This window comes from Rhagoletis zephyria, unplaced genomic scaffold, assembly GCF_001687245.7.
Source record: "Rhagoletis zephyria isolate East Lansing unplaced genomic scaffold, Rhagoletis_zephyria_1.1 Rzeph_scaffold_09441, whole genome shotgun sequence".
NCBI classification, from domain to species: domain Eukaryota; kingdom Metazoa; phylum Arthropoda; class Insecta; order Diptera; family Tephritidae; genus Rhagoletis; species Rhagoletis zephyria.
This window is the reverse complement of record NW_016166519.1, coordinates 1-10,740: the sequence shown is the minus strand read 5'-3', so window position 1 is coordinate 10,740 and position 10,740 is coordinate 1. Positions and strand designations below refer to the sequence as shown.

The window sequence follows — 10,740 nt, the reverse complement described above, 5'->3', positions numbered from 1 at the left end:
TTCCTCTTGCCGAAAGAGGTGCTGGTACCAAACCTTACGTATCTAAATATAAATTTAGAGGATGCTCATATTTTATTCTAGAGAACATTTCAAATTTAAATTGTCTATTAAAATATCACAAGCTTCAGTTGTCATGGCAACAGAAGCTTCTTATAAAAATCACCAATATTTTTGCCAGTTTCACAGCGATTCAGTAGTGCATTTCAAGGTAATTGAGCACCCTGTATTGGTTGCAGTAGAAAACTGAAATTTGGTATAGATATTACAAATATCAAAAGGAAAAAAACTAAGGGGTCGCCCCGTTTTCTAGGATGAAATTTTTTTCCCCCATACAATAATTGGACCACTCTAATGTACATACATAGCTTAGCACAGAAACTTAGCTGCTTTGCAATGTTAGATTTTAAAAGTGACTGATTAATCAGTGGATTTTTCTCTTGCTTGGTCAATGAAATGGGCAACTGATTACGTTTTAAGCACAAAATATAAGTAAATATGTAGTATAGGTCCAGAATTAAAAGAGCTGTGATGTTTAGAGATCTGCATACGTGGCTTTCGCCGTCCCGTAGATATTTTTGAGTTCGCCACGTTAAATTTTTAAAACTTTTTATTTTGCAGGACGTTCGTATAAAAGATGCGAAAGAATTCGTGAAAATAATAATTTGCCATATGTGAAGTCGGATAAAAAGAATGGGGCAAAACGACCGGAAATTTCAAAATGAGCATGTTTATTTTCAGGAAACATTTAGTTTTCTAAAAATCTTTTTTATATAAAAAAATATATTTTCTTTATTGATTGCTTATATTTTTTATATTTTTTTTTATTTCGTTTTTTTTACTTTATCTTCTTTAAATTTTGTATTTATTTTTAACATTTTTGTTCAATTTTTTTAATTCCGTTTTTTACTTTATCCTCTTTAAATTTTGTATTTAGTTTTTTACATTTTTGTTAATTTTTTTTGCCCGTTATGGTTTTATTGTAACAGCGTACAAATTTCCCAAAGTGTTTGGAAGTGACAAGTCCTTGGCCAGATATGTATAAATCTGGGTCGTTCCGGTTACGTAAGGAACTGTCGTGGGAAGGTGTCCGTAACGTTCTTTCTTTTTGTTACTTTCTTAAATTTTTTTTTATACTTTTGCTTTTATCTTTTTTTGGTTTTTATAATTTTTTCTACAAATGTTTTTCTTGCTTATGTATTTTTTTAATCTTTGTTATTAAATTTTAATTTTATTTATTTTATTATTTTAAATTTTCAAGATTCTTTTTTTTTAATAACCAAAAATAGCTATATAGTAAATAAGGCACATTTAAAAACCTAAAAAACTTACTAACAATGCACTTATAATTGAAAAAATAAAAATAAAATAAAAATATATTAAAAAATAAAGTAACATTTAAAAAGTATATAAAAGATACGAAATTTAAGTCGTAAAAAGAGAAAAAAATTAATTACACTTGAAAAAAATTAATAAAATTAGAAGAAATTTGAAAAATAAAAATTAAAAACAAGTGTATTCGCAGCCAGCAGAGGAACATACGTTTTTTTGACAGTGTTTTTTGTACAATTTTCATATCCGGCAAAAGAAACAATTTGCAATTTCCGCCAATTTTTCGTAACCGAAAATGATAATTTTATTTAAAAACACGACTGAAAATTAATGAAATGGATTTTATATGGAATTTTTGCCATTTTCGGATAAGTTCCAGATAATTACTGGCTGAAAAGTTTCTGATCAAGAAATTAACGATTTTTGAAATCTAAAAAGAACAACACAGTTTTAATTTTATATATATATATATATATATTTTTTACATTTATATGTATATTGTTCACATTTTAAATTGTCATTAAATAAATTGCTTATAAATAAATATTAGATTATGTGCAAACAAGTGGTTATGTTTTCTTTTTGTGTGGGTATAATATTTCTACGCTATGAATTTTTTGCTTTTGTTACCTTTTTCACACCTTTTCAAGTATGCATTAAAGTAGTATTTTTATATTTCAAACGATTTTATTAATTATATAATAGTTTTAAATGTTTTGTTTTTTTTACTCTCTCTCTTTCATTGCTATTTGACTAATATTTTTAATATTAGAAGAAACTAAATAATGGACATTACATACTTTAAATAATATGGTATAGCAACCAAAGGCCACTTTAAGCTATCCACATTAGACATTTTATTATTTAAGAAACCCGCTTTTTATATGTACATACATATGTGTTGTGTGTTTTTTTTTTTCTTTCAACAAAGTTTTCGCCTGCAACCCGCCTCTTTCAGTCTCTAATTCAACTTGCTTTGCGTCAACTCATATTAATTCCAAAGGCACTTTTGGCATACAATTACATAATTTAAATTCTGACCGACTAAATAAACTTTGTTGAAAGAATACATATATCTGTCTGTGACAATAAGGAAATTAAGGAATAAGAAAATTCCCTTGAGTTTGGGTAATAATGGGAATGATGTGTTATACTAGCGTCAATCTTTCGACCTTAGCAGTTATTCCTTATTGTCAAAAATATGCATACCCTGACGTTTTGACGATTTTTTTTTTTTTATTTATATCTTCCATACCCAATTTTTCTCGGAAAAATGCAAGAAATATCAAGAAATTTTCACCGGAATTTTCAAATTTTCAATTCGATTTTCTTCCATATAAAAATAGGCTTCGTTCGGGCGTTATATGGAAGGAAATGCGCAACACCGTCGACAAAAAACAAAAATCTCAAAAATCAACGGTTATTTTAAGCGACTTGAAACCTGCACTTTATCGTAGTAAAATTTAATGGGCTACAAAACTACATATTCGAAATATTTCTAAGTAATAAAAAAAGTGGTTTTTGCTGTTAAATAAACTATAATTTTATAAGATAAATTTGGTTTGGAAAATAGCAATTAATAAAATCGTCAAAACGTCAGGGTATGCATGTTTTTGACGCTGACTGTATATATATATGTAAAGTGCAGAGTGCTTTTATATTAGCATTATGATTATGTATAATTGTTACATACGTATTTATGTATATGTACATATAAGTATGTAGTATATGTAAGATAGCCTTTACAAAGTCATTTCTATGACTACTTCGTAGATATGAGTAATGAAATTAAGTTATAGATAAATATTAGCAAACGCAAACAAAACAAAGTTAGTAAAGAAAAGAATAAATTGGCAGTAAATAGTGCAGGCAACGTTATATATTACAAGCGTGAGCTACTATATATATTTATAACAAGAACAAAAAAACAAACCTATAAAAATGCTATTTTCATTTTACGCTATATTTTTTATACAAAAGCACATAAAAACTCTGAGGACATAATAATATAAGTAATATATTTATATATAGTATTAGAAACTAAATGTTAAAAATTATTTTACAGATCAACTTACACACAGCAACTCAAACCTCATACGTTACTTTTGCAAAAAAGCAAACAACTAAAGCTAAACTAAAAAAAAAAAACCTAAACCCTTTAGGCAGCATGACCATTTCTTAAATTGCTATTGCCTGTCGCTGTCTGAACACTTACGACGGTCACCTCGTTTGCTTGCTGCAGCACGCTGAGTGAAACCGTGGGCAACAACGTGGCATTTGTGCTCTCAACATCAACACCCTCACCACTAGGGGTAGCAGCCGCATAACGACAAGCAGCCGCTAAACACTTGCAGGAGAGATGACGATTTTTGAACAGCCAAAATGTGTCGCCATAATCGAAACTGAAAAGCGGGAAGAATTTAATACATTCGATGTTTTAAATATGTAAATAGAAAGAAAAACCCCATCATACGCACCACAACTCCTCGCCCGCCTCAATATCGCGACAGGCGAAAAATGCTATTTTCGGAAAGCGATAATCCTGATGCTCGAAAAATACGCGCACCGAAACTATATTCGGCTCGCATGAGTGATTATAGAAGCGACTTACGTTGCCAAAGTAATTTGCGTCGATACAATGACCATTTTCCAAATCAAAGCAGTAGCTATCGTCGGTGCGTCGATCGGCTTCTGTGTTACTAAGTATTTCGCCGATATATTCTGAGACGAAGGTGCCTTTTGGTATATGCACCAGCGTGCGTACACCCCAACCCTTGGTGGGATCGCTGCATTCGAACACTTGTAGTGGTATACGTATGCCATTTTGTACAATGCGATTTCGACATGACAGCTGAAATGGAAATGAAGACGAATATGAAAGGAAAAGTTGCTAGGAGAATTAAGATAATAGCAAATATTTTTATGAACATAAGAAGCGTTCAGCATCTCCTGATAGCTGCAGCAGCTGGCACTTTACTATTGACTCACCTTATTACAACCGCAAACGTCATTACACTCGAATATTGGCACTGGGTCTTCGAAATTAAAATCAGCGCACAAGCGACCTTCAGTAGTATACCAATTTTGGCCGGATGCTTCTGTGCATTGGCATTGTGAGGAAATGCAGCTGCATAAAATGAAGTAGCAACATATTGCTATCAATTTCAATTTCTAAACTCAATCTTTCCACTTACCCATCCAAGCACGAGCAAATGCGCATTTGCGCCACTCGATAATCGATTGGCGTGCAATTTTGCAATATTATTGACTTTTTAATATATTTCAAATCGGGCAACATAATCTCATCTGATTCGTCATGGCTCACAATTGCAACAGAGGCTGATGTCGCCTCACTACCACCATTTTGCTCGCCGCCAGCTACATTTCGAGAAAATGTCTGCTCATTGCGCACAACCTGTATGGGTCGCGCCTCTCGCCCATTCGATATGTCATCACAAACTATGCGACTGCGTAGCCCCAGTGGGCGGAATGAACGCATTTGCATATTGAAACCAACAGTACGCGCACACTCCGAATCTTCGTGCGGTATGCAATCGTATGGCAGCTCGTCCGCCTTGTTTTTAACCATCAAATCGGCACCATTTGCGATGAGTGCAATGCACAGACGGGTGATGGAATGACGACAGGCGATGTGTCTAGGGAAAAAGGGATAGATATAGAGGATGCAAAATAAAATGAATTTAAAAAAGGACTGTATTTACAGTGGCGTATCACCCTCCACATTTTGCACATTACAGTCGGTGCCGGCCTGCAGCAACATTGTGATCGTATCCAAGCCATTGTTGTGTAATGTGGCCCAATGTAGAACGGTATTATTGTCATTATCGCAAATATTCGGATCAGCACCGTGGTTTAGGAGGAGACTGCAAAATAAACAAACAAAAAATGCAAACATCAGGAAAAATACGTTTTACGCATAAAGCAATATTTTTTTTTACTTATTTATTTATCTACTTAATTTTTGGGGATTTTCCGAAATTATTTTTGTGCTTTTTTAATTTATTTTTTTTTTACATTTTTTATTTGTTTTATCATTTCTTGCTTTTATTTTTACTCTATTTTATCTTTCTTTACATTTATTATTTATTACATTTCTCATTTTACTTGTTAAATATTTTACATTTTGATTTGTTTAACTTACAAATTTTTTTGGTTTAAATTTTTTTTTGATTTGTTAGATTTTTATAATACAAACTGTTATTTTTTATATAATTTTTTAATTTATTTTCATTGATTTATTTATTTTTTTATTTTAATCTTTTTGTTTTTATAATTCTTTATTCATTTTATCTTTTTATTTCTTTATTTTATTTATTTTTTAATGTTTTTCATATAATTCTTCCTTATATTTTGGCTTTTTTGTCTATTTTTTTGTCTTTTGCCTTACCTCACAATTTCCGTATGCCCCAATTCCGCGGCCCATACCAAAGCAGTCCAGCCACCATCATCCTGGGCATTAATGAAATCCATGAAGCTTAAGATACTACGACATGATCTATAGCTATCGACAATTATTTGAGCCGCTTCCAAGTTTCCCAATTTGGCGGCAATGTGCAAACAAGTTTTGCCATCCAAACCCTAGATGGAAGTAAAGAAAGTAAAATTCATAAACCCAGAACCAAAAAATTCTAAAAAAAAAAAATTAAAAATTAAAGTACTCCAAAATTCCAAACTCGTAGCCAATTTCTTTAAGATTAGTTTATAAGTAAACCATTTTCGGTTTATCATTTTACCTCTCAACTCATCACTTCCCTAAACGATTTTCCCAGCTTACCTTTATCGCCAAATCAGCGCCGCATTGTATGAACAAATTCAGTATTTCGCACTTGTCACCCAAAACGGCACACATCGATGCTGTACGCAGCTCACGATCCAACATATTCACAAATTCTTTCGCATAGCCCTTGCAAAGTAGCAGAAAAGCCATGGGCAAAGTGCCAGACAACGCAACCAAATGCAAGCAAGTTCCATTTAGGAATTCGCGCATACGCGTTTTAACATCGAAATCGGAGGCTGCAAGGAAGGTACAGAATATTTGAAGTTGAAAACCCCAAAGCGGAAGAATTCCCCAAATCACCTACCGAGTATTTCCGCGACTCGTTCGAGATCATCATTCTTCACCGCGTAGTACATGTCACGCGTGGAGAATTCCGAAATGGAACTGCGTGTACTACTCGCGCCACGGCGTCCATCTCTGGTGCTCGACGCTCGACCACGCAACACTACATTCATTACAGATTCGGGTATCAGCTGTTCGAAATTTATTTGGAGTGATTTCGTTCGTTTAGGCACTGAGTTGGTGGCAACAGCAAGCGACGAAGCGGCAATGATGCCACTGCTGGCGGATGTAGCACTATTCGCAACTACACCCAACGCGGCGCTGGAGTGACCGTTGGGTTGTGGAGCGCCACTCAAAGCAGGCAACGAAAGTTTTGCAGGTTTGCTATAAACGAAAGGGAGGTTAGCATGTCACGCAAACTTATTTTTATAATAATTTTAATACATTTTTGGCGCTCTTTGACTAGGCAAGAATACAGGCAATGTTTGGCATTTCATCGTGACGATGGAGGTACGTTCTGGCGTATCGATGCCACAGTGCGGACACTTCAGCACCAATGTAGGACTAGTGTAGTTACTGGCTGGCTGTTGCGGATCGATGGGACTGCTGAGTATGAATTTCTCAGCGCATTCGGTGTGGAAAAAATGTTGACGCTTGCAAAGCACAAATTTACCCTGAAAAAGAAAATTAAGAAATGCTATTGAAAATCCAAACACGAAAATATTTTGCAACAAGTCTTCACCGTTCCCACATACCTGAGTACAAAATATGCCGCAGCTAGCGCAGCAATTATGCGTTCGCAGCCGCTTCTTGTGATCTTCGCAAAGCACCATGTAGCTGACGCGCTGACTGGGACGCAGCAAATTGAAAACCTCGCCGTTCAACTGATTGCTACAGCCCACTTTCTGCTCCTCGATATTGTCAATGGCCCAACAGTAGGCCGTATCGGGTGTATTGCGAGTGTAGAATTGTGTCTTCTGCTCGCAGTAGCAGATCAAACCGCGCTGCGGCTTCTTTGCCTGCCTAGCGGTTGGCGGCGACGGCATTGACATGGTGATCACAGTGCCAATGGCATTTAACGCGCTTGCAGTAGCGGCCAGTCCAACCCCGGTCGAAATACTCTTGGGTGATTGCAACGACTGCACCTCCTGTGAGGACTCATTGATTTCGATTACCTCCATTGAGGCCACCTGAGAAAGTTGTGGCTTACTCACGCCAGCGCCCGCACCCGTGTTCACTGAACGTTTCTGCGCTGCGGCTGACTGCTTGTCGGCGGTGCCTGCTCGTTGTCGCGCCTGTGGTTTGCGCCCCACTTTTGTGCTCGTCGTCGGCGAGGTGGTTACTGCGCGCATCAGCGCCGGCTGGGTTACTTGTGGTGCTGCTGTCGTCGCCGCTGTTGGCGTAGGAGTACGCTCACGTGTCGCGCGCTGCCGCAATGTGTGACTGCGGCGTTCCACCTGCACGCGCGTGGTCGGTACAAATTCTTCATTGTCGCTCAAGCTTTCTACATCGCTCGCCTCATCAGTGGTGTTGCGACGCAGTCCAAGCTTACGCAAATTATTTTCCTTCTGCTTGGCCAACTTGCGCAGCTGCTTCTTTGTTAGTTTGCGCTCCTCCGTCGAGCGATTCGTATGCCACTTCGCAACCTTGATTTCGCTGAGAAATTTCTCTACGTCCGGGCAGCGAGGACGCGCCAGCTGCGCTTGTTCCTTAGCCAGCAGCGCAACCCGTGATGCTTCAATGTCGCGCAGCAACTTGGGGCATAATTTTTTCTTAGTGGAACTCGTGCTGGGAGCGACTGCCTTTTCTTCATTGATATCTGCACGCTCCGCCTTCTCAGATTTCGGCTGCCTGATAGGTTTCTCCGTTTCCGCGTGGCTACCGCCGGCAGTTGCCGGTTCGCCTGCACCTGTGTTTTGCGTGCACCCCCACCGCAATCTTCCCAATTTTGCGTCTGCGTCAAGCGCACAATATTATTCGTTTCGAATTCATACGCAGCTGACTGTTTTCAAGTATTTTCGTGGTTGGTTTAATGCGTCGCTGCGAGCGCTTGGAATGACCATATCGTTGTTGCTGTGAACACCGCGCTTTGTTGCCGAGCCTGGCGGTGTCTGATCGCTGCTCTCGCTGTTTGCATAAGACTGTGATTTATCCTGTTGTTGCTGTAAGTGATGCAGTTTCGATTTGCGTCCCCTCTTCTTTGGCGGCGTGCGCTCTTCCACCACGGCAATAGGGCCCTTTCTGTATTCGGGGGCGGCGCTTCAGTTAAGCTGAGCGGATCAGTAAGTAACAGCGAGGGTTTTGGGTTGGTGCTGGCTGCTACTGGTTCAATTTTGATTTCTTCGAGTGTTGGACCCTCCTACAAGACACACAATGAAATAAAAAGCAATTTATGGTACAAAGAAAGTAAGAAATACGCAAACATACCAGCTGCTTGCCGATGCTAGCGGACGTCACACCCACATCCGCACGATTGCCCAGCCGGACGCTACGTCGCATACGCTTACCACTATCGCCACTTCCATTACCAGCTACTGCCGCGCTGACAGTGGGACTGAGAGCCTCGTCCTTGCCGGCGTTGCTCTCGCTAGCATCCGGCTCAATTTTAATAGCTGGCGCAATTTCTGTAGCGACATTGCTGCTGTTGTCCTCAAACTGCTTGCGCTTGCGTCCTACAATTTTACGCTCTTGCGCCGGCATCGTCGTGGTTTTTGTCGCTGCTGTTGGTGTATCCAAGGGCATTTGTGCTGCCAATAACTGTTGCTTTCCTTCCTCCTTCATCGCAACATCCACACTTTGCTCAAATCCCTCCATCGTAACAGTGATTTTTCTACCGCGGCCACGCCCACGTTTACCTGGCTGCTGCTGTAGTTGCGCTTGTGCTGCAGCAGCCGCTGCAGCTGCGGCCACTTCAAGCGCGCCAGCCGCCACTGTAGTCGTCACTGGCAGTTCAACATCGTTTATTTCTACAGGAGCTGGGTTTGTTGGCGTTTCCGCCTTTGCCGGAAGTTGTGCCTTTGCTTCAGCAGTAATATCCATATTTTCTATCTTCGTCACTGCATTTGTGGTGGTGACCTGTGGCAGTGTTTCATTCTTAATGGCTACCTCAGAAAAACGGCGTGTCCGTCGTAAGCGACGCAGGGGGCTGACACTGGCCGCACGCACATTGGATGTCTGGAAAGGGAAAGATATAGGAAATTAAGGATTTTAAAGCTTTAAGTCGCGACTATCCTAACTGCAAATTCTTAAGGGACTTTGATGGATTTATAGTTGACAAACCAGCTAATCGTACTTCGCCTTAACTTACCTAGAATAATCTCAACAAAAACCATAGTCTACTTTGCCGACCTTATTTGGAAGCCAACAAAGCTTTTTTGCCAATTTAAATTGAAGCTATTCCCAGTTTATCAGCATTTCAGTCAAAAAAAAATGTTAATCAACATTCATCGACCACCTTCGAAAAATATGTACATATTTTCTTTATTCAGTTGGACCCCAATTTAAGCCCAAAGAAACCCATTACATACATATGTATATGAAATTATATCATTTATTAGCATTAAGCCTGCGTTTGGAAACCGAGAGCTTGTAAACGTAAACTGGCGGCTATAAAAATAGCTCCAAGCTAAATTTTTCCAGATTTTATCGCCAATTTTTAATTTTTTTTTTAAATACGTATCTATTTAATATGTAGTATTTATTTATTTTAATTTGACTTTTTTAATGAATTGCATTTTTTAATGTAATTTTTTATTTGCTCTCATCTTCTATTTTTTATTTTCCACTTTATTTTTGTTAATTTTAATTTTATTTTTGTTTTTATTTTTATTTTTTTATTAAAATTATTTTTATTTACTTTATGTTGTTTTTTATTTTTATTTTTGGTTTTGTATTTCAATTCTTTTATTTTCCCGTTTGGATTTTTTGCCATTTTATTTATTTTTTTTTTAATTTTTCATTAGGTTTTTATGACATTTATTTTTTTCTTCACTTTTTGTTTTTATTAATTTTTTTCAATTAAATTTCTTAGCACTTTATTTTGTTGTTTTTTTTTAATTTTATTATGGTTTTTTACTTTAATACATTTATTTTTTCTCTGTTTTTCGTTTTTTATTTATAAATTTTTTTTTTTTCACACGTAAATCCTTCTTACAATTCGACGAATTTTTACCTTCAAGTGAGCGTCCTTTTACAGCTCTCTGAGTTGAATCTCTTCCCATGGTCCTGTGTAATATTCCTGCGAATTTTTGTTTGATTTTTTGCCGCTACTGTACATTACCATTTTGTTAGTATCTTTCACATATTCATACTTTAATGCATGAATACACTCA

General features: G+C 37.3%; 1 protein-coding gene across 1 annotated transcript; it reads right to left on the bottom strand.

Annotated features, from left to right (window-relative positions):
- Positions 1 to 3,006: 3,006 nt before the first annotated feature.
- Positions 3,007 to 9,607, bottom strand: G9a (histone-lysine N-methyltransferase G9a; the record flags this gene model as incomplete). Its single annotated transcript, XM_017631944.1, is given in 15 exon segments — positions 3,007 to 3,731; positions 3,807 to 4,180; positions 4,318 to 4,456; positions 4,524 to 4,985; positions 5,052 to 5,213; positions 5,738 to 5,928; positions 6,125 to 6,363; positions 6,432 to 6,793; positions 6,854 to 7,083; positions 7,165 to 8,333; positions 8,336 to 8,404; positions 8,407 to 8,460; positions 8,463 to 8,661; positions 8,664 to 8,768; positions 8,837 to 9,607. Coding segments are annotated over 15 exon segments (4,770 nt in total), but the record flags the coding sequence as incomplete, so codon positions are not given.
- Between the last annotated feature and the right edge of the window lie 1,133 nt (positions 9,608 to 10,740).